The 25,026-nt window shown below is 39.1% G+C and overlaps 1 protein-coding gene and 1 pseudogene across 3 annotated transcripts; both read left to right on the top strand.

Annotated features, from left to right (window-relative positions):
• The first annotated feature begins 289 nt into the window (after positions 1 to 289).
• On the top strand, positions 290 to 8,026 carry LOC103407255 (heme A synthase COX15). Of its 3 annotated transcripts, none has more exons than XM_070817814.1 (8): positions 290 to 430; positions 4,422 to 4,646; positions 5,484 to 5,782; positions 6,064 to 6,289; positions 6,373 to 6,618; positions 6,721 to 6,831; positions 7,418 to 7,549; positions 7,685 to 8,026. In XM_070817814.1, exons 2-8 carry the CDS (start codon positions 4,482 to 4,484, stop codon positions 7,853 to 7,855), a joined length of 1,350 nt encoding a protein of 449 aa, XP_070673915.1. In that variant the 5' UTR covers positions 290 to 430; positions 4,422 to 4,481; the 3' UTR covers positions 7,856 to 8,026. The 3 variants fall into 3 exon arrangements, with proteins under 3 accessions (XP_070673915.1, XP_028951221.2, XP_070673916.1); XM_029095388.2 differs by lacking the exon at positions 290 to 430 and adding an exon at positions 3,230 to 3,425; XM_070817815.1 differs by lacking the exons at positions 290 to 430; positions 4,422 to 4,646 and adding an exon at positions 3,297 to 3,425.
• Positions 8,027 to 20,242: 12,216 nt separating this feature from the next.
• LOC103421198 (uncharacterized) lies at positions 20,243 to 21,334 on the top strand (annotated as a pseudogene).
• The last annotated feature ends 3,692 nt before the right edge of the window (positions 21,335 to 25,026 follow it).

Genomic DNA, 25,026 nt, shown 5'->3' with positions numbered 1-25,026 from the left:
TTGTTAGTAAAAAAAAATCAAGTAAATTATTATTTTTACAGAAAGCACTTTAAGTGTTTTTTAACATAGAAATATTTTTTCTAAAAGCGCTCATAGCAATTTCAAAAGTTTTTTCAAATTATTTGTAAAAGTAGAGACTTGGATCCGAGTATTTATTGGGTATTTGCAAATAGGTCCTTCATTCTTCAAATTAAACGCTGTCGTGTCCTTTCTCCCTCCATTCTCTGCAACCACGTACCACAACGGCACAGCCGCTGCCCCGCTCGCTCCCCTTTCCCTTTCCATTTCGCCAGCCACCTAACCTATTACCCGATCAACACGTAAACTCTCCATTCTCTCCTTAACTGTGCGATCCCAAACAATGTGATAGAAAAATAGGGGCAACGCATAGGAAAGAGGGTTTAGGGTTTAGGGTTCCACTGATCCAACTGTAAGTCCTCTTCCTCCTCCTCCTTCTTCTGCTTGTTTTTCTAACTTAGGGATTCAGGAATTAAGATTCAATTAATTTGCTATATTTTGATTTAGGGATTTAAATAATGTCTAATTTCTGAGCTGTGGCTCTGTGAATTATCGAGTGCACTCAATTGTTTTTAATTGATATTTGATAAATTTATTTTCAATGGACATTGTGTGTGGTTGCTTGATAATGTAGTTGAAGATGAAGTATGTGCCAGTCAGAGGTTTCTACAGCATCTGTGAAATGGTTGAAAAATGCTGCGTCTTCTTCTGGGTTTATGGGTTTCATCTTAACCTGCACAGTTCAGTTCAATCATAGAATGTTCGTTCTTTTTAGTGGCTTACGGGGTTGATCACCTGTACAGAATGTAGACGGGAATGAGAGAGCGAAAGAACGAAGAAAATTCTTTGGATTTTCAATTTAGAGATTTTTAGGAGTTTCTAGACCAAACTAATTTTGCTTCAATTTCAGCTTCAGGAAAGTTTCACCTTGGAATATAATCTGTCCTTTTAACTTCAAGTTTCTTTTTTAAACATTTTTTATTTGCTTTTTGACCATCGCATCCTTGCAACTGCAACTTTGTTCTCAATCGGTGCTTTGTGGTGGTCAACAAGGAAGTTTGACATCCATCCGGCAGTTCGATCTTTGATTGGAAGTGCTGTTGGCATGGCTGGCCTTCAGGTATAAATGGTGTCCAACTTCCCATTCATTTTTATTCTCTGTTTAGATCAGAAGATAGTTCTCCTTCGAATGATTTCGTTAGTATGATCATGTTGGTTAACGTTGCCTTATACAATTACGCTTGTGTTGGTGTAGGTCACTCTGGGGATATCTACACTGCTGTCCTATGTGCCTGTGGAGCTTGGCACAACGCATCAAGCCGGGGCTTTGACTCTCTTGACACTAATGATCCTTCTCAATCATACCTTGCGTAGGCCATCGGCGTCCCTTCTCAAATCACTACCTCAAGTTGCAAAGACAATCTAGATGACTTTGCAGTTCAATTTTGTAACGATTGGACGTTTTAATTGGGTCAAACATTATTTCTTCGGTTCTTGTGTTATACGTATATCACCCGCTTTCAAGCTGGGGATTGTTTTGCAAATGAGCAGAAATGTTCTGTTGTGGTTGGAAATAAATTTCAGATTGCAATAGTGATCCCTCGGCGTTTTCTAGTAGTATAGACGGCTTTGGGCTACCCAGTGGGTATCACCACCACAGTAACGGTAAGCTTTTCTTCTTTTTGGTTTTGGTTTTTATTTTATAAAACTTGATTTTTTTTTTTAATATGAAATTTAGAAAAGAAGATTTGTATTGGTAGACTAATTAAAAGAAAATAGGGAAAGTTACAAGGTAGTTGTATCGTATATGTCAATCATATTCTATCAACCTCAATTGCAAAGAAAAACAATCATCGTATCCATTCAAAAAGCAAACAAATGGATAAGCTTTTTCAAGTTCCAAAACCTTTTAAAACTTTTCTCTATAGCCAATGGAATATCCTTTCTAATGAACCAAGTACGCTCCTTGAAAAAGCGCTAGGCTTAGTTACAAACTTGGCAATAAAGTTTCACAAAAGAAACAATATGGGCATACATCCATAAAGTGTAAAGGAATTCGATTTAGTTTGGTTAGGTTTGGTTTTCGAACCTCCAAAACTGAAACTGAATCAATAAAGTTTGGTTCGGTTCGGTTCGGTTTTTCCATTTTCGATTCTGTTTTTTACAGTTTCGGTTTTTTGAATCCACCCCTAGATTACACTATCATCGTAGCATTATGTGTAAAAAAAAAAAAGAAAGAAAGATTAATACTCATAAATTTTTAGTTAAGTTGAATCAAATCCAAAGATGAATAATTCAATTTTGTATATTATTTACTGGTTCCACAAATTTGGCCTGTTCCCTTCTTCCGGGTTCGCACCTATAAAACATTAGCAATATGGTCGTTCAGCAATCCATCGCTTCCACCCATTTTTTTTAGACATGGCAAGGTGCCAATACACCCTCCACCCATTGTTGTGAGTCATGGCAATTGGAAATCATGGTTGGGGCAATGACATTTCTAGACTCAAGTCCAGCCATAGCAGTATGATGTCATTCATGTGAACATGCAACGTGGGACTTGGTCAAAAGCTGAAATGAAACGGTATTTCTCACGTGACACTTTTCTGGCCTTTCGATTTGAACAATAACTTTAGTTTAATGATCTATGTTTTTTGATAAATGAAAACTAACAAATAATCATTGAAAGTATAAAAAATTTCAAATAAATCCTTCCATCACGGGAAATAAAATATAGACACGTAGTGCAACTATAGGCTATAACAACCTATTCTAAATTAATCTTATCCATTGAATAATTATTAAATAATTGATTATATATAAAAATAATCATTATGAATAGTAACTGCCACGTCTAAAACTATTCAGAATGGGTGGAGAGTTAATTAATCTTTGTTAAGGCAGTTCACTATTCATGTGAATAGTAACTCTCTCAACTCTTTAGCCATTCAAAATAGGTGGAAATGTTCTTAATCAAGGTACAATTCCCACTTTTCTTGTATTAAGTTGAATATTAAAATGTTAGGCAGTAAGTTGGTAAATTCTTCAATGCTACGTAAAATTGAATATACAAAAAATAAATGGCAAACATTGAAACTAAAAAAATTTAATAATTGTTAAAATCAAATGTAACTATGAAAACACTCATAGCGTTGAAGACGAACTTTTATAAGCTTTTCTCTTTTCGATTGCGGATCATAAACATAACATTACTGACACATCACATAATTTATAAATATAATTAAAAAAAAACAATTGTTATTAGCATTTTAAAAACATTTTCATTAAAAAGTGAATTTCCAATTTATCTCATCATCAGTAGTATCTCGACAGAACAGTGCTTCGGCCGCTCCACGGAACCAGGCGCCGCCTTTCCAGCCTCCTCTTGTATCCTCTGCTCTCTAACTGTAAGTCCTCCGCCGCCGCCTTCTCCTCCTTCTTCTGCTGCTTCAAATTTCAATACTCCACCGAACCTCTGACCTCACCACCTCCTAGCCCCTACTTCTCTTCTTGTCGCCATCTAATTTCACTTTTGTTTTCTGAATTCGTATTTGGGGATTTAGGAGTTAGGGATTCAGTTAATTTGCTAAATTATTCAATTAAGTGATTCAATTATTGTTATTTGTGTGCTGTGGCTTTGTGAATTGTCAAGTGGATCCTTTGTTTTCAATTGATCTTTGTATGATTTTATTTTGAATGGGCATGGTGGTGTTGTACTTGATAATGTAGATGAAGGTGTAGAAATACATAATCACGCCGCTCGGAGAGTTTCTACATCTGGGTTGGGGCCCTGAGAAATGGTTGACAATTGTTTCTTCTGGGTTTATGGGTTTCGGTTGATCTGGTTTCAATTTAACCTGCACTGTTCAGTTCAATCATAGAATTTTATTCTTATTAGTGGCCAACGAGTTTGATCACCCGTCCGTAGAATATGTAGACCCAAATGAGAGAACGATAGAACCCGGAAGAAAATTCTTTGGAATAGGAGTTTTTAGACGAAACTAGGATTTTGCTTCAGCTTCAGCTTCAGGAAAGTGTCACTTTGGAATTATAGTCTGTCCTTCCAAACTTCTTTTTTGTCAACGTCTTTCCAAGCTTTTTAAGGTTCTTAAGATTCTCCATTTTTTTTTTTTTTAGGGATTTAAGGATTTTTTTTTTTAAAATTTTTTATTTGCTTTTTGGTCACCCCTTGTATTTGTGACCTTTTCCTGCTTTCTTCATTGATTAAGAACATTATGTTGATGTAGATATCTCACTCAATGTTGTTTTAATCTTAATAATTATATTTTACATATGTTTTTCTCTCTGCAACCAAATTATGTTGGGTACTAAATTGCTTCAGTTGCGAGGCAGTTTACGCCTTTAGTTACCACTTCTGACTACGCAGAATATATTATTTGCAGAAATCCCTTGGAGTTATCAAAACCCCCATCCAAACAGACCTTAAGAGAGCTGAGAGAGAAATGTTTCGGAGTCGAGTGGTAGGGTTGTTTTTGAAGAACAATGGCAAGGCTCTGTACAATATCAAAGGAACGACGCCGTCTAGGGTTCTGAATGAGGAGTCCTTCAGATTACTCTCAACGGGAGTCACAAGGAAATGCTTGGATGGCTTTCGATCCTTGCCCAAGGTTCTTTTGTCTCCTTGTTTTGCTTTTGTTCAATTTATTTTCTGAAAGTAAATTCGAATGAAAAAAAAGCTACAATTTGGTGATTGAGAATTGAGAATTTTATTTATGCACTGAATTTTTTTCGAGAATTTTACTGTCAGCTGTTGAGGAGTTGATTTAGAGATTGGTTTTGAGTGTTGAAGAATAGGGTCCTACTGGAAATGTAACCAACGAGGAAATATAGTGATTGTGATTGGAATTATTAAGTCTTGAAATAAGCATGTACTATATATAAAATTGGAGGAGTTGGGAGTTTGCTTTCTGGGTTAAGGATGTTTCATCTAGAATGTCGACCAATGCATGAAACTAAGTGAATATTTACATTGCTGCACAAGTGCTTTAAAGCTAGAGTAGATGATTATAGCCTCCATTTTGTTAAAAAGAAAATTTGTAATAAATAATGAATCCGGAGCACCTACATCTATGTTACTGTGGTAAAAAACTCTTAAGAATGTTTACGTTGTGTGGGACTAATGACCCTTGATTGCTGTGTATACTAAAGTCTATATTAAACAGCGCATTTGAGGAGGGGGAACCTAAAATATAATAGGCATTGAGACTACCCAAGTATGTTCAAGTTAGAGTCATGGAAGTCGGTCTTAGCATATCATTGAAGTCCCTTGCTTTTAATCTTTAATTTCTATGGAAGTTGGTCGTAGCATATCATTGAAGTCCTTTGCTTTTAATCTTTAATTTCTATGGTTTTGATATCACTGTTTTGAAGTAACTCTGTTTTCCATGATCAATGCATGCATTAATGTACCAAAATAAAAAGGTAATTTCTTATGCCATTTTCAGGGTAACTATGTACCATCTATAAGGAATATGTCCACTGTGGCTTCCGTAGGCATTCAAAATAAGGAGGGATTGAAGCTTCTTGTAAATGGAGGACCTCATGCTCAGAAAATGGTTGGCATTTGGCTTTTTGGCTCTGCTGCATGGGTTTTTAGTATGGTGATACTTGGCGGTATTACACGACTTACACGATCTGGTCTTTCAATGACTGATTGGAAATTTACTGGGGGTCTCCCGCCTCTCTCAGATGAGGATTGGCTACTTGAGTTTGAGAAGTACAAGCAGTCCCCGGAGTATAAGCGGTTAGTGTAAACTGAAACTAAGACTGCACATTAAAAGCCTTCCGGAATTACTGAAGTTGGCGCAGATGCAATCATTTCCTTACTGATGTTAAAACAAAATATATGTGCTTTTAAGGACTTTATTACTTACGATAATTCTAATGTTCATGTGTCCTTCTAGCATTTTTTATTTTTTGTTTACCCAGATTTGTAGGATTGACTAATTACATAATTTATGTTGTTTTGAATGGTGGTTGAAGTTCTTATGGACCCTTGTGATGTTACCTGGTTCTTGACTGCAGTGTAAATCGAGGGATGAGTATTGACGATTTCAAATTTATCTATTGGATGGAATATGCACATCGTATGTGGGGAAGGGCACTGGGTATTATGTTTGCCTTGCCATTCTCATATTTTCTTCGTAAGGGGTATATTACCTTACAGCTTGGAGCGAGACTCTCGACTCTTTTTGCCCTTGGTGCTGGGCAGGGTTTAATTGGCTGGTGGATGGTTAAAAGTGGTTTAGAGGTTAGATATATGTTTATTTGTTTATTTGGTTTGGATTGGAATGTAGTTAATGATGGATCTTTAAATAATTATGTCTCTCACAGGAGCCACCATCTGAGTATGCTCAGCCAAGAGTAAGCCCTTACCGTCTTGCAGCTCATCTTACTTCAGCCTTTGCTATATATTGTGGCCTTTTATGGACTGGTCTTTCTGTTGTCATGCCCGAACCACCTGCTGAATCTCTAGCTTGGGTACGTGGGGCAGCAAAGGTGAAGCAACTTGCTCTCCCTGTAAGCTTACTTGTTGGAGTAACTGCTGTCTCAGGAGCATTTGTTGCCGGGAATGATGCTGTATGTAATTGTTCATCTTCTTGAATTTCACAGTCAACTAAATGGATGATATGTGTCTTTTCCAAAGTTGGAGATTACATATATATATTCTTCTATGTACAGGGGCATGCCTATAATACTTTTCCAAAGATGGGGGATACATGGATCCCAGAGGATGTGTTTGAAATGAAGCCACTCATCCGGAACTTCTTCGAGAATACATCTACTGTGCAGGTCGCTTCTGTGGCCAAAGAATACAATTTATTTTGGATTTTGCACCTTAATAACATTATTTCTTTATGTTAGCTCCTAGGCTGCTTTTATAATGATGAGGAAAATTAAAGCATTACAAAAATATAATGATGGCAAGTGTCTTCGCCCATGAGCGGTAGGTCTCGGGTTCGAGACTTAGGAGCAGCCTCTCCATAAATGGGGGTAAGGCTAGCCGACATTCACCTCTCCCAGACCCTGCGTAAAGCGGGAGCCTTGTGCACTGGGTACGACCTTTTACAAAAATATAAAAATCAAACAACTGGAAAGAGGCCTTATTTTGAGTTTTTTTCCCTTCACGAAAAACTAGCCTCTGCTTTTTTTGTGAGCTTATATTGTGTTTTGTTGTAAATTTGTTTCTTTAGGTGACTGCTTTGTGAAATTATAGAATTGTTAAATTTTATGTTGTATATCAGTTTCTTGAAGATGAAAAGTTATAGCCATCAGCATTTCATTATTATAGCTCCACATCTATATTTGTTCTCGAAACTTCGGTATTTCAAGAATCAACAATTTTTATGACTAAATTGTTTTTCTTCTCTGATTGTAGCTTGACCATCGCATCCTTGCAACTGCAACTTTGTTCTCAATCGGTGCTTTATGGTGGTCAACAAGGAAGTTTGACATCCATCCGGCAGTTCGATCTTTGATTGGAAGTGCTGTTGGCATGGCTGGCCTTCAGGTATAAATGGTGTCCAACTTTCCATTCATTTTTATTCTCTGTTTAGATCAGAAGATAGTTCTCCTTCGAATGATTTCGTTAGTATGATCATGTTGGTTAACGTTGCCTTATACAATTACGCTTGTGTTGGTGTAGGTCACTCTGGGGATATCTACACTGCTGTCCTATGTGCCTGTGGAGCTTGGCACAGCGCATCAAGCCGGGGCTTTGACTCTCTTGACACTAATGATCCTTCTCAATCACACCTTGCGTAGGCCATCGGCGCCCCTTCTCAAATCACTACCTCAAGTTACAAAGACAATCTAGATGACTTTGCAGTTCAATTTTGTAACGATTGGACGTTTTAATTGGGTCAAACATTATTTCTTCGGTTCTTGTGTTATACGTATATCACCCGCTTTCAAGCTGGGGATTGTTTTGCAAATGTGCAGAAATGTTCTGTTGTGGTTGGAAATAAATTTCAGATTGCAATAGTGATCCCTCGGCGTTTTCTAGTAGTATAGACGGCTTTGGGCTACCCAGTGGGTATCACCACCACAGGTACGGTAAGCTTTTCTTCTTTTAGGTTTAACCAAACCAGAAAATTCTTAAATTCTAAAAAATAAAATTCTATCATTTCGGAATTCTTTATTAGCTTAAATTTCTTTATCCAAACAGTGGTAGTATTAAACGACAAGTTCATGAGAACAATTTACATGGCAAGATTACAGTTAGGGGTGGGTTCGGTTTCATTCGGTTCGGTTTTTTTTGCCAAAATCGAAATCAACCGAAACTCTAGTTTAGTTTGGTTCGGTTTGATTTTCTTTTGGTTTTTTTCAATTTGATTTTGCTAGGTTTGGTTTTGGTTTTTATTTTATTTTATAAAACTTGATTTTTTTAATATGGAATTTAGAAAAGCGGCTTTGTATTGGTAGACTAATAAAAAGAAAATAGGAAAAGTTGGAAGGTAGTTGTATCGTATATATCAATCATATTCTATCAACCTCAATTGCAAAGAAAAACGATCACCGTATCCATTCAAAAAGCAAACAAATAGATAAGCTTTTCCAAGTTCCAAAACCTTTCAAAACTTTCCTCTATAGCCAATGGAATATCCTTTCTAATGAACCAAGTATGCTCCTTGAAAAAGTGCTAGGCTTAGTTACAAACTTGGCAATAAAGTTTCACAAAAGAAACATTATGGGCATACATCCATAAAGTGTAAAGGGATTCGATTTAGTTTGGTTAGGTTCGGTTTTCGAACCTCCAAAACTGAAACTGAACCAATAAAATTCGGTTCGGTTCGGTTTTTCCTTTTTTGATTCGGTTTTTTACAGTTTCGGTTTTTTGAATCCACCCCTAGATTACACTATCATCATAGCGTTATGTGCAAAAAAAAAAAAAAAGATTAATACTCATAAATTTTTAGTTAAGTGACTAAAAATCTAATTGAATCAAATCAAAAGATGAATAATTCAATTTTGTGTATTATTTACTGGTTCCACAAATTTGGCCTGTTCCCTTCTTCCGAGTTCGCACCTATAAAACATTAGCAATATGGTCGTTCAGCAATCCATCGCTTCCACCCACCCATTGTTTTTAGACAATACACCCTCCACCCATTGTTGTGAGTCTTGGCAATTGGCAATCATGGTTGGATGGAGCAATGACATTTCTAGACTCAAGTCCAGCCATGGCAGTATGACGTCATTCATGGAACATGCCACGTGGGACTTGGTCAAAAGCTAGAATGAAACGGTATTTTTCACGTGACACTTTTCTGGCCTTTCGATTCAAACAATAACTTTAGTCTAACGATCTATGTTTTTTGATAAATGAAATCTAACAAATAATGATTGAAAGTATAAAAAAATTTCAAATAAATCCATCAAATTTAAAAAATAAAATTTTAATAAAAAGATTCTCATCACGGGAAATAAAATGTGGACACGTAGCGCAATTATAGGCTATAACAACCTATTCTAAATTAATCTTATCATTGAATAATTATTAAATAATTGATTATACATAAAAATAATCATTATGAATAGTAACTGCCACGTCTAAAACTATTCAGAATGGGTGGAGAGTTAATTAATCTTTGTTAAGGCAGTTCACTATTCATGTGAATAATAACTCTCTCAACTCTTTTAGCCATTCAAAATAGGTGGAAATGTTCTTAATCAAGCTACAAGTCCCACTTTTCTTGTATTAAGTTGAATATTAAAATGTTAGGCAGTAAGTTGGTAAATTCTTCAATGCTACGTAAAATTGAATATACAAAAAATAAATGGCAAACATTGAAACTAAAAAAATTTAATAATTGTTAAAATCAAATGTAACTGTGAAAACACTCATAGCATTGAAGACGAACTTTTATAAGCTTTTCTCTTTTCGGTTGCGGATCATAAACATAACATTACTGACGCGTCACATAATTTATAAGTATAATTTAAAAAAAAAAACAATTATTATTAGCATTTTAAAAACATCTTCATTAAAAAGTGAATTTCCAATTTATCTCATCATCAGTAGTATCTCGACAGAACAGTGCTTCGGCCGCTCCACGGAACCAGGCGCCGCCTTTCCAGCCTCCTCTTGTATCCTCTGCTCTCTAACTGTAAGTCCTCCGCCGCCGCCTTCTCCTCCTCCTTCTGCTGCTTCAAATTTCAATACTCCACCGAACCTCTGACCTCACCACCTCCTAGCCCCTACTTCTCTTCTTGTCGCCATCTAATTTCACTTTTGTTTTCTGAATTCGAATTTGGGTATTTAGGAGTTAGGGATTCAGTTAATTTGCTAAATTATTCGATTAAGTGATTCAATCATTGTTATTTGTGTGCTGTGGCTTTGTGAATTGTCAAGTGGACCCTTTGTTTTCAATTGATCTTTGTATGATTTTATTTTGAATGGACATGGTGGTGTTGTACTTGATAATGTAGATGAAGGTGTAGAAATACATAATCACGCCGCTCGTAGAGTTACTACATCTGGCTTGGGGCCCTGAGAAATGGTTGAAAATTGTTTCTTCTGGGTTTATGGGTTTCAGTTGATCTGGTTTCAATTTAATCTGCACTGTTCAATCATAGAATTTTATTCTTATTAGTGGCCAACGAGTTTGATCACCCGTCCGTAGAATATGTAGACCCAAATGAGAGAACGATAGAACCCGGAAGAAAATTCTTTGGAATAGGAGTTTTTAGACGAAACTAGGATTTTGCTTCAGCTTCAGCTTCAGGAAAGTGTCACTTTGGAATATAGTCTGTCCTTCCAAACATCTTTTTTGTCAACGTCTTTCCAAGCTTTTTAAGGTTCTTAAGATTCTCCATTTTTTTTTTTTTTTTTTTTTTTTTTTTTTTTTTTTTTTTTAGGGATTTAAGGATTTTAACTCCGCCTATGTCTTACATGGCCGGTCCCAAGCCCGGATAAAGGAGGAGGGGGAGGGCGTCAGGTAGTCGACAGCCGGCACTCCATGATCACGTCGAATCCTTATGAAAATGAATCCAGAACAAAATCGCGCTAAAGCTAGGGCGTCACCCGTAAGTGGCGCGCTGTGTGGCCTGAGCACAGTGATAAGTGAGCAAGGGTCGCTGTATCTCCATCGGCACCCGGATGCAGTGTTAAATGAGCAAGGGGGCCATAGAAACTTCTTTTCGAACGACTCCACTCAAAGTTGTTTGGGAGCATATGCTCCTATCAACTTTACCCGGGACACACAAAAGAAGTACTTTGATCCTATTAGACGGGGGAGGGTGAAGAAGCTAGGACAGAAGGGTAGAGTTCAAGAGAGCAAAATGCGTTTAGGAACGTGGAATATAGGAACCTTAACGGGAAAATCTATGGAAGTAGTGGAAGTTATGGTGAGGAGAAGGATAAATATTATGTGCCTACAAGAAACTAAGTGGGTTGGTAGTAAGGCAAAGGATCTAGAAAACTCAGGGTTTAAACTTTGGTATTCGGGCACAAATAGAACGAGAAACGGTGTTGGCATAATCGTGGACAAGACCTTGGTACAAGATGTTGTAGATGTCAAGAGGGTAGGAGATAGAATCATGGCAATCAAGATTGTAATAGGACAAGAACTTATCAATGTGATTAGTGCGTACGCACCTCAAGTAGGGTTGGATACGAGTTCGAAGGAGAAATTTTGGGAAGATCTTGGAGACTTGGTGCAAGGAATTGCTCAGACGGAGAAGTTATTTATAGGAGGAGATTTAAATGGACACGTGGGCAGGGAGACAGGCAACTATGGAGGTTTTCATGGTGGCCATGGTTTTGGGGAGAGAAACGAGGATGGGGAAGCTATCTTGGATTTTGCAATGGCATATGATCTCTTCTTAGCCAACACCTTCTTTAAGAAGAGAGAAGAACATGTGATCACCTACAAGAGTGGGTCGTCAAAAACACAAATAGATTTTCTTCTAATGAGGAAAGGGGATCGTATAACTTGTAAGGATTGCAAAGTTATACCAGGAGAGAGCGTGGCTAATCAACATCGCTTGTTGGTGATGGATGTACATATCAAAAGAGTAAGACAAAAGAACAAGACTTGGAAGTGCCCAAGGACTAGATGGTGGAATCTAAAAGAAGAAAAACAAGCCATTTTCAAAGAGAAGGTAATCACCCAATGTGTGTGGGATAGAGAGGGGGAAGCTAGCCAAATGTGGGATTCCATGGCTAGTTGTATCCGAAAAGTAGCAAAAGAGGTATTAGGAGAGTCCAAGGGCTTTGCCCCACACCAAAAGGAATCTTGGTGGTGGAATGAGGAGGTACAAACAAAGGTGAAGGCTAAGAATGAATGTTGTAAAGCCTTATACAAGGAGAGGACTGATGAAAATGGTGAAAGGTATAGAAAAGCGAAGCAAGAGGCGAAGAAAGCTGTCAGAGAAGCTAAGTTAGCGGCTTACGACGATATGTATAAACGACTAGATACCAAAGAAGGAGAGTTGGATATCTATAAACTATCTAGAGCAAGGGAAAAGAAGACAAGGGACCTAAACCAAGTGAGGTGCATCAAGGATGAGGATGGAAAGGTTCTTGCTACAGAGAACGCGGTTAAAGACAGATGGAGATGTTATTTTCATAATCTTTTCAATGAAGGACATGAAATGAGTGCTTCTTTATGGGAGTTGAGTAACTCAGAAGAGTGTAGAAACTACTCTTTTTATCGTCGAATCCGGAAGGAAGAAGTGGTTGTAGCTTTGAAGAAGATGAAGCATAAAAAAGCAATAGGCCCAGACGATATACCAATCGAAGTGTGGAAACTTTTGGGAGAGACAGGTATAACATGGCTCACTGACCTTTTCAATAGGATTTTGAAAACGAAGAAGATGCCAAATGAGTGGCGAATGAGCACTTTGGTGCCTATCTACAAGAATAAGGGCGACGTACAAAATTGCATGAACTATAGGGGTATTAAGCTAATGAGTCATACAATGAAGCTCTGGGAGAGAGTCATTGAGCATAGATTGAGGCAAGAGACACGGGTTTCGGATAACCAATTCGGGTTCATGCCAGGGCGCTCAACCATGGAGGCAATCTATCTCTTACGAAGATTGATGGAAAGATATAGAGATGGGAAAAAGGATTTACACATGGTCTTTATAGATTTGGAAAAAGCGTATGATAGGGTCCCAAGAGACATTCTTTGGAGGATTTTAGAGAAGAAAGGAGTACGAGTAGCATATATCCAAGCTATAAAGGATATGTATGAAGGAGCAAAGACTGCTGTAAGAACTCATGAAGGACAAACCGAAAGCTTTCCCATAACTGTAGGATTACATCAAGGCTCATCCTTAAGTCCTTACCTTTTTGCGTTGGTAATGGATGAGTTAACACGACATATTCAAGATGATATTCCTTGGTGTATGCTTTTCGCAGACGATATAGTGTTGATAGATGAAACTCAGGAAGGGGTAAATGCAAAGCTTAACCTTTGGAGAGAAGTGTTGGAATCTAAAGGTCTTCGCCTAAGCCGATCAAAGACAGAATATATGGAGTGCAAGTTCAGTGCAAATGGAGGCCAAAACGAGTTAGGGGTGAGGATCGGAGATCAAGAAATACCAAAGAGCGACCGTTTTCGTTACCTAGGATCTATCTTGCAAAAGAACGGAGAATTAGATGGAGATCTCAACCATAGAATACAAGCTGGATGGATGAAGTGGAAGAGTGCATCCGGCGTGTTGTGTGACCGCCGTATGCCACTGAAGCTCAAGGGAAAATTTTATAGGACGGCAATAAGGCCGGCGATGCTGTATGGCACAGAATGTTGGGCGGTGAAACATCAACACGTACACAAAATGGGTGTAGCGGAGATGAGGATGCTTCGTTGGATGTGTGGGCACACGAGAAAGGATAAGATTAGGAATGAGGATATCCGGGGTAAAGTAGGAGTAGCCGAAATTGAAGGAAAGATGAGAGAAAATCGGTTACGGTGGTTTGGACATGTGCAAAGAAGGCCTACTGACGTTCCGATTAGAAGATGCGACTATGGGACAGAGGTTCAGGGCCGAAGGGGTAGAGGAAGACCTAGGAAAACTTTGGAAGAGACTCTAAGAAAAGACTTAGAGTACTTGGATCTAACGAAGGACATGACACAGGATCGAGCACAATGGCGTTCTAAGATTCATATAGCCGATCCCACTCAGTGACTTGGATTTTCCAAGTCTCCAACCGAGAAGTTTTCCTCACTCGGGAAATTAAGGGAACACTACCCCAACCTACATGCTCCACTCAGAAAGCTTCAACATACAAGCTTTAACAAAAGAAAATTCAAAGAACTTAGCGAAGAAGGCTTTGGTGTATTTAACACAATACGTTGAAATGAAGGAAAGCTTATTTATTGATATCCCCGATAAGCTACAAATATGTACATATACATGAGTCAAAATAAGCACACAAGAGGGAGCCTTCACAAAGGTTGCTTAGGAGAAGTCTCAACAGTCGGTAGAGCCCCAGAAAGAGAAGGCACCAGAGGGGGATCATTTGGAGCCTCAGTACTGGACAGAACCCTAGAAGGAGGAGGCATCAGAGGTTGATCATTTGGAGCTTCATTACGCGGTACAGCCCCAGAAGACGAAGGCAATAAATGCCTTTGGAACAAACCCACAAATCTCTGATGATCAAGTAAAACCTGACCATCAGTTTCCTTCATCTGGTCAAGCTTCCTCTTCATGTTTGTAGCATAGTCATGTGCGAGCCGGTGCAATTGTTTATTCTCATGCTTGAGCCCTCTAATCTCCAGTTTGAGACTCATCACTTCAGCCGCCAATGATTCAACTTGGCGGGTTCGAGCAAATAGGCGTTGGGCCATATTAGACACAGAACCTGCACACTGAACACTGAGAGCCAGCGAATCCTTAACAGCTAACTCATCAGACCGTTTGGAAAGTAGTCTGTTATCTTTGGGAGTGAGAAGGTTCCTGGCCACCACCGCAGCGGTCATATCATTCTTCATCACGGAATCCCCAACGGTAAGAGGACCAGTAGGGGAGACGAAGGATGGGCGCCATATGTTGTCTGGAGAAGGCGGGGCTGCCTCTTCAACAAGGTTCAAGTCAAAACGACGGTCGGAGGGGCCAGACATTTTCAAAGGTGTTGAAGAGAGAAGAGGTCGGACAAATCAAGATCTTAGAAGTGCAAGAATGAAGCTTCTACTGGTGGAGATTCAAGTGTGCTTTGGAACTTAATGCCAGCCCCTATAAAAATCTGCACTCGACGAAGCTTCAGAAATCGAAGAGGCGCCTGCTCAGAAATCGAAGAGGCGTTTGCTTTCTCAAAAGCTGGGCTGCTTAGAGATCACGAGGGTTGATCTCAGAAATCGAAGAGGCGTTTGCTTTCTCAAAAGTTGGGCTGCTCAAAGACCACGAAGGCCGATCTCAAAAATCGAAGAGGCGCTCGCTTTCTCAAAAGCTGGGCTCCCCATAGACCACGAGGGCCGATATCAGAAATCGAAGAGGCACCTACTTTTCCAGCCTTGTCAGCACCTGTCACACGCACACTCAGTTTTGCGGAAATTATGGGCATTCTGTCAAAGACTTCTGGGGAAGTAGAAAACACATGAATCTTACTGTTCAATCACCCACTTCCCACACGCAACAATAGCTCATGGGTACCACAGATAACTTTGCCAAAGTTCTCTGCCAAAGTTGAGCACGTGAAGCTTGCAGCTCCCACTACATCGCTCTGACCAAGAAGGGTAAAAGAATAGCAAAGAAACAGCACTAACAAAGTTTAGACCCATAAATTTTGAAGGTCTAGCTACCATATTATTACCCACAAGGGTAAAGGAACAGTACCACTGCTGGATAATTGGAAAGTCCCTGTGTGTCAACCTCTGTGCTTCGTGGCAAGGTAGACTAGCAAACATGCCCAACCTTTACTCACATTCGAGAAAACACTCCCAATAAGATTGCTTGCTCCAAAATCGAAGAGGCACCGTCCTCCGAATCTCGAGAGCCAGACTCCCAACATGACTACTTTCTTAAAAATCGAAGAGAGGGTAAAGGAACAGTACCATTGCTGGATAATTGGAAAGTCCCTGTGTGTCAACCTCTGTGCTTCGTGGCAAGGTAGACTAGCAAACATGCCCAACCTTTACTCACATTCGAGAAAACACTCCCAACAAGATCGCTTGCTCCAAAATCGAAGAGGCACCGCCCTCCGAATCTCAAGAGCCAGACTCCCAACATGATTACTTTCTCAAAAATCGAAGAGACACTGCTCCCCGAATCTCGAGAGCCAGACCCCCAGCATGATTGGTTTTTCAAAAATCGATGAGGCATCGTTCTCCGAATCAATCGAAGAGGCGCTCGCTTTCTCAAAAGCTGGGCTGCTCAGAGACCACGAGGGCCGATCTCAGAAATCGAAGAGGCACCTACTTTTCTAGCCTTGTCAGCACCTGTCACACGCACACTCAGCTTTGTAGAAATTATGGGCATTCTGTCGAAGACTTCTGGTGAAGTAGAAAGCACATGAATCTTACTGTTCAATCACCCACTTCCCACACGCAACAATAGCTCATGGGTACCACAAATAACTTTGCCAAAGTTCTCTGCCAAAGTTGAGCACGTGAAGCTTGCAGCTCCCACTACATCGCTCTGACCAAGAAAGGTAAAAGAATAGCAAAGAAACAGCACTAACAAAAGTTTAGACACATAAATTTTGAAGGTCTAGCTACCATATTATTACCCACAACTGTAAAGGAACAGTACCACTGCTGGATAATTGGAAAGTCCCTGTGTGTCAACCTCTGTGCTTCGTGGCAAGGTAGACTAGCAAACATGCCTAACCTTTACTCACATTCGAGAAAACACTCCCAATAAGATTGCTTGCTCCAAAATCGAAGAGGCACCGTCCTCCGAATCTCGAGAGCCAGACTCCCAACATGACTACTTTCTCAAAATCGAAGAGAGGGTAAAGGAACAGTACCATTGCTGGATAATTGGAAAGTCCCTGTGTGTCAACCTTTGTGCTTCGTGGCAAGGTAGACTAGCAAACATGCCCAACCTTTACTCACATTCGAGACAACACTCCCAACAAGATTGCTTGCTCCAAAATCGAAGAGGCACCACCCTCCGAATCTCGAGAGCCAGACTCCCAACATGATTACTTCCTCAAAAATCGAAGAGACACTGCTCTCCGAATCTCGAGAGTCATACCCCCAGCATGATTGCTTTCTCAAAAATCAAAGAGGCATCGTTCTCCGAATCTCGAGAGCCAGATACCACATACCACTTTTTCAAAGTGCTCTGACAGAGTTAAAACATGTGAAACTGGCAGCTCCCACTACCGTGCTATGACCAAGCAGGGTAAAGGAATAGCATTACTACTTGTTGTTAGGGAGACTCCTATATATGTCGACCTCCATCCCCAACGGACAGGCAGACCTGCAAAAATGCTCAACCCTTCATCATATCTGAAAGGGCACTCCCAACGAAGCCTTTCAAAATATTCAGCTTTCTTTCCCCCCGATAATACCTCTGCAAACAAGCTATACTAGAGCAAGAATATCTCATATCATCAGGGTTAAAAGCAAGAGTATCCCATATCATGCTTTTTCCCTGTCTTTTCTTTTGGCCTTGTTTTTACCTGCAAGACAAGGAGAAAGAGAGCAATCAGTCAGCACTTGGAATCAAGCTTCCAGCCAGGAACTGACTGCCTGGAACCCCTTACCTGATTACTTACCTGGCATTGCTCTCGAGTACTCATCTTCAACATCTTATGTTTCCAGGGAAGATTCCGCATCTGCTTGAGGAACAGATAGGGCAAGTGCGAAGGATACAAGGAAGCATGTGGAGACAAGCGTAACAGCACACGTGCCGATACATTCATTACTCTGTCAAAAGCAAAAGTATCCCATATCAGCAGGATGGAACGTACTCTAGATTTGATGGACTTGTTTTGACCCTCAAATTCTTCAGTCGGCCTTATACTCTGGAGAAAACCAGAAAACCCTCCAGCTCAGTTCAAGAATAAGCCTGTGGAAAGTTACTTCTTCAAAAGCAAAAGTATCTCATATCATCTTTTCTCATTTTTCTTCTCTTTATCCTTCATGCTGCTGCAAGATGGGGAGAAGGTGAACAATCAGTCGGAGCTCTGATTGCTTACCTTGTCTGTCACCTCTTTCAGCAGACCCCCTAGCTCGGCGACGTGGGGGACTCCTACTACATGGTTTGTATCGCGCTTGACCAAGCCTGAAACTACAAGTAAGCTTCAAGTGAAATTGATACATTACCTTGTGCATCTCCACCAGTTAAAGATACCACCCCTGGATGGAGGAAGAGTACTTCCAGAGAAGATGCCACATCTACCTATGAGACAGATAAGGCAAGTCAAGACGACACCACACTCCGATACTTAGAAGTTTCGTGATTACGAGATCATTCTCCCACAATATTTCCTAATGTCATTTGTACTAAATCATTCACTTGTACTCACTAAATGAGAGCTTGAACTTATGTACTTGTGTAAACCCTTCACAATTAATGAGAACTCTTCTATTCCGTGGACGTAGCCAATCTGGGTGAACCACGTACATCTTGTGTTTGCTTTCCTATCTCTATCCATTTATATACTTATCCACACTAATGACCGGAGCAATCTAGCGAAGATCACAAAAAGCGATCGTTTTCGCTACCTAGGATCTATCTTGCAAGAGAACGGAGAATTAGATGGAGATCTCAACCATAGAATACAAGCTGGATGGAAAGAGTGCATCCGGCGTGTTGTGTGACCGTCGTAGGCCACTGAAGCTCAAGGGAAAATTTTATAGGACGGCAATAAGGCTAGCGATGTTGTATGGCACAGAATGTTGGGTGGTGAAGCATCAACACGTACACAAAATGGGTGTAGCGGAGATGAGGATGCTTCGTGGGATGTGTGGGCACACGAGAAAGGATAAGATTGGGAATGAGGATATCCGAGGTAAAGTAGGAGTAGCCGAAATTGTAGGAAAGATGAGAGAAAATCGGCTCCGGTGATTTTGAACATGTGCAAAGAAGGCCGACTGACGCTCCGGTTCGAAGATGTGACTACGGGACAGAGGTTCAGGGCCGAAGGGGTAGAGGAAGACCTAGGACAACTTTGGAAGAGACTCTAAGAAAAGACTTAGAGTACTTGGATCTAACAGAGGACATGACACAAAACCGAGCGCAATGGCGTTCTAGGATTCATATAGCCGACCCCACTTAGTGAGAAAAGGCTTTGTTGTTGTTGTTGTTGTTGTAGGGATTTAAGGATTTTGACTTTGGAACCTAAAGTTGGTTTTGTCGACCTTTTTCTTGCTTTTTCATTGATTAAACACATTAAATTTGTGTAGGTTTCTGACTCTCTATTGTTTCACTCTTAATGACTATATTTTATATATGTTTTAGTATCTGCAACTAAATTATGTTGGGTACAAAATTGCTTCAACTGCAGGGCAATTTAGGCCCTCCGTTTCCACTTTTACAACAACAACAACAAAGCCTTTTCCCACTAAGTGGGGTCGGCTTTTGATTACCCAAAATATATTATGTTTGGAAATTCCCGTTTTTGAGTAGAATTGGCTAGCAGATAAGAAACTAAGAGTCTTAACCAAATATAGAAAAAAAACAAAGAGTCCAATCAGTTATTAAACATAGCAGTACAATATAGTAGAGTTGTGAATTAACATAGAATAAATGATAGGAATACATAAGTAAACCAAAGCAATAAACTATCCACAAACCGGAACAGGAGTTAGTTGCTTCTATTGATATGCAAGAAAACTGGATGGATGAGATCATAGATTACATTCAAGATGGCAAACTTCCTGATGATCGCCATTTGTAAAACTATGCTTTTGTGGTTGCTATATGAAATCTTTTACTGTTTTTACGTGTCAGTGTTGTCATGTTTTGTATTTCTGTAAGTTAATTAATTATTTGGGTTTATATGGGTGAAAATGTTTGTGATTGTGAGAGTTTCATTGGGTCAATAAATCTGGAAAGTGAAGGAAGAATCTTTTCATTCAGCACATTCAAAATGAGTAAATTGAGACAAATCTGAATACTTTATTGTGTGCCATTGAGTTCTGGTATGAATTTGTTTCTAAGCTTTATATGCTCAAAAACTATCATTCCCTTGGTTCCCAAAACCCTTTTTTGAACTTCTTGTTGGTGAGATAGATTGGCACCAATATCCCATTGTACCGTGGTTTTGGATTTTGAGTCATGGATTATTCCCCACGAGACTGTCTTTGGATGAGACTGTTGTTTGAACTGCAGACTGGAGTTATAATGTGAGTAACAAATTTGGGTTTATGGGGGCAATTTTGGGTCAGTAGTTGAACTGCAAAAGGATACAACATTTGCCACTTTATGTAAAAGAAATTTGTAAGTTTGTGAACCCAGGTTTTCTAGTTTCTACTGGATTAGATTTTGCATATCTTCCACCTAGTTGAAAGTATTCCTGTTAACTTAAATAAAAAGTGATGGTTGTGGTCATATAGATGCAGCTTTCCTCATGATGGTTTTGATTTGCTACTGGATTTTTCCGATCCTTCTTTCAAGATATGGGTGAACAGAACAGTTTCTTGCTTGGACAGGTGTTGTTTTAATCATAGAATGGGTCGGAAAGTTGGTACTGTATATATAAATCGAAAGAAATTTGGAACTTTTCACAAACCTTGCATTGCATGAAGGAAATGATAGCATTTCTCAACTGCCTGGCTGCTAACCAGCTCTGTGATGATAAGTGTCTCAAGCAGAAGGAACTTTTGGGTACTTGTATGGAGGCTCAGGTAGATTTTCCGTTGTTCTCCTTTGGATTATGCATCTTAATTTTGTTTTCGAATTTCTCATCTGTTTTTTTTTTTTTTTCATTACTTGAAGTCTATCCTAACGTGCCCTACTCTTTCGCTACAGAGCAACAAAAACAGAAAGTCAATGGGAATCATCAATTACCACTTGCAGAGGCTGAGCAGGGGAAGGAAGTAGTTTGGTTTTGTAGGGAACGTCGTTTAAATTGATGTATGATTATTTGTAGTCATTAGTGACAGAGGCTTAGCATGGAGATTGTTTATATTTTGACACCCGAGAACGTTCACGGATAATTTCCCTGTTTGAGATTCAATATGTATGGTGGTAAGGGAAGTTCAGGACATTATTTTGAACATTTCTGTTGCAGCTTATTTTATATAAGGGAACTTTTCATTAATTTGTAAACCTAAGTCTTTGCCTTGGGAGAACAAAGGCTTAAATTATCTTTATTTTTTAGTAAATTCTCTTACCAACATGAGCTGAATTGGCTCAACATATATGAAAGAATGATAGCCTATTCGCCCTAGTATTTTATTTTATAAGAGTTGTCTCAAGATCCACGAGTCCGTTTGGAATGCAGAACGTTGTAATTTATGCTAGCCTTAAGATTTTATTATATATGAAGAGATGATTGAATGTCTGTGGAATCAACTGGGATTAAAGACGATTGAATGCATGTGTGGATTCAGATGAGTTTTGTGAGTGAAGTTATTTTATATAAGCAAAAGATTTATAAAATATTTTATAACCGAGAGCGATTGACCTTTTTATTCATACATGTTGTATTACCGTCACTCACACGAGCTTCATGGACTATCCGGATTTTGCTTTGCCTAGAAAACCATTTTCACGGTATAGATGGCGATTTTTCAGGTTCATAGGTGTTGATAGGTAAGAGGTGTCTTGAGTAGCAGTTTGGGGAATTGAGTGCTTCGTGATTAGGTCAACCTCGTATCTTATGGACTTGGATCCTCTCCTGAGTCCAAGGAGAGGATCCTCCTGACCAAATGACTTGGGCTATTGGATGAAAATCCAACGATTATAATTATTATAACTTTAAAAGGACCCCCTGTTTATAAAATCCAACGGTCCAAGTCGTTTGGTCAGGAGGATCCTCTCCACCCAAGGAGAGAATCCAAGTCCGTATCTTACTGTCTTATTTTGTGAATAGTTTCATTTTGGGAGCTACGGGCGTTGTGCCTCTAGAGGAGGTTTTGTATATAGTTTGCAAACTCTTTTGCATTCTATGTAAGTGGCAGAGACCCCACCGGCACAGGCGGAGCCACAGTGGGGTCAATGGGGTTGCACAACCCCTTGGAAGCCATGGAAATAACTTTAGAGGTCCCTTGGAGCTGCTGGTGCGACCCCTTAAAGCTGCTGGTGCGACCTCTTGGAGCTGCTACATTTTTCTGGGTTTCTTCTGGTTTTCGTTCGGTTTGGCGGAAGACGAAGACGAAGACGAAGACGTTCTCTCTCTTCCTTTCGACTACACACTCTTCTTATTTAATTTTTTTTCTTAGTTTCTCTCCAATCAAATTTGTACAGCTAGCATCAAATTGCTTGCTTTGTGTAAAAAACCATAGGCTGTCAGTTCGGTTCGTGTGTCAAGTTGAAGATGTCACCATTAAGTCTTGGTGCAGATTGCAAAGTTCCCATGCGTCCACATCCACATATTTGACATAAATTAATGGTAATGATGTGTGTGCCCTTTCCACATCCACATATTTAACAACTTTATTTCTCTTTATATTCAACATAAATTAATATGATCTCTAAAAAATATTATTATGAACCACCATATTGACATCAGAATTTTATGTTTATTATGAACCATCCAACCCAATTTTATGTTTATTTTTTGTTGTCAGGGAAAGTGAAGGCACCTTTTAGTATGGTAACTATCGGCGGGAGGCTGATCACGCTATCCTACCAAGACCCGATGAAATGATGATATGCATGCCGTTTCTATTAAAAAAAAAATTTCGCGCTGCGCGCACTATCCTTATTGACCCCCCAAACATTATTTCCTGGATCCGCCACCGGTATGTTTATTTGTATAAGTTGTTTGATACATTCTGATGTGGTACTTTGGAATCGGGATGTGACAATCTTAGACACTTTTTTTTAAACTTTGTCCTGAATTCTATTTAATTTATTCAATCTAACGATCATGCTTTCTTAAGATTATAAGAAAGGCAAAGTCGTTAGGCATTTCTTTTATGGAGTTATCTTGATTTGATTGTAGCTTCAGTTTAACTTGCCAAGCCAATCTATGAAAATTAATACTCCGACCGAATATTCTAACCGTTAATTTTTTTTATTTATTTTTAACAAACGATATTATCTACCACTAACAAGTAAGGGTTGTGCTTAGCCTCACAATGGGCTAACGAAAATGTTGTTCAAATTTGCCCTTAGCGAGAGTTGAACCTAAGATTTTTATTTACAAGTGAAGAGAAATATTACTAGACCGTAGTGTTAAATGGCTAACCGTTAAAATATTAAACACGGTTTAAACACTAAAATATCCCGAGTTCCCATAAAAAGTGCCACAGCAGGTAGTTTTCATACCAAAAAAGAAAGAAAGAATGGCAAAAGAATACTCATAATGTTGTGGCCCATATTTAACTGACAGGGGACGGGGACCGAAGGCACAGAGAGAATATAGAGAGAGATATGTGTTTGTAGGGTTGTGTAGAGGATGTGTTATTCCTCCTACGCAGTGTCTTTATTTATAGTAATAAGAGAGAGAAGAAATCATTCTCCTCCAAGGAATACAAGTCTAATAGGGAAGAATAACTAGAATCAAATCTACTATAGGATTTACACAATCATCCACCCGACTTTCTTTATGTCATCTCATGTCACTTGCAATATGCATTGACATATACAATCGTTGCAACCTCAGCTTAGTGGCTAATAACGCATAACTTTATGTGGAATCTTCATCGGTCTATTCTGCGATGTCATTTTGAACCTCGACTCATTACATACCGGGCCTTTGTCCAACGCTTTTGTCATGCCCTGGACTTGGGTTGGCGGAAAAATATGACCATGTGCCCGACGTACGAGTAAAAGTAAAACTACAAGTAACTCCAAAATCTTACAGGGTGTACAAAATAAATAAAAACTCTTAAATCCCTCATCTAATACAAGCTCAACTCGTTTACCCTTCTTTAAACTTGTAGGAACCTGCAAGGTCTAAAATGTATAGGGTGAGCAAAACTGCAGTTCAGTAGGGACATAAGTCTTATCAAGGATAATTGTTATGACTAAACCAAGTGTCATACAACACATAATCAATTATAACATGTTATCAAATATAAATTATAGTTCATGAATGCAACTTAACTTCAATTACCCAGGCCATTAATTTATATAATAAAACACGCAAACCTGCATGTCCCATACCATGCATTTTACCACTACAGTGGTGGTCCAAATGCTCTATTGTATAAACTAACCCCCGTAACTCTGTCATCCCAATTTCTCCTTTTGTTATTCATCATGTTCTCCTTTCAGTCGCCAGTCTCCACTACTTTGCACCATTCCTATAATTTCACTTTTTCCATCCTTGCTGGTCCTTATAAGAGTCGAACTCAACCACACAAAAGAATATTTCATTTCCATATCTCAATCTCGAATATTCCAATAAAATCCGTCCCTTCCAATATGCAATGACATATGCATATAATTATAATCATCACAATATCCACATTATCAACAATAATATAAATCATATTCCAATAAACACATCAATTACAGAGGTATACCAAATATAACACATATTTCACAAAGTTTAAACAAGACAAATACCCCAAAATAGTGATAAGTTCCTCAAGAAACCCCTACCTCAATTCCAAAGCTAAAACGAAGATCCACGTTACTACCGCGATGACTAAACTCCATGTACTTGAGCAAGCTCTTTGATCACTCCTAACGTCATGTATTTCTTCCACTCTTATCTTTTCTAATCTCTCTATATGTATAAACTATACACACACACACACACTAACACGTTGCATGCATGCATGGCTTTCTACCTGCCAACATATGTCTCCTAATATGCGATGAATGAAAGAATGCAATGCAACCCTCTATTTATAGTAAAAATAGGTGGTGTCAAACTTGCTTTCAACTGGATGGTTGTGGCCAAAGATGACTAAGGCATTGTATGTACAAGGTGTCAAATGCATAGCTAATATGCATGACACGTCC

Source organism: Malus domestica, chromosome 02 (genome assembly GCF_042453785.1).
Source record: "Malus domestica chromosome 02, GDT2T_hap1".
NCBI lineage: Eukaryota > Viridiplantae > Streptophyta > Magnoliopsida > Rosales > Rosaceae > Malus > Malus domestica.
Note: the sequence above shows the minus strand (reverse complement) of the source record. Positions and strands in the feature narration are given on the sequence as shown.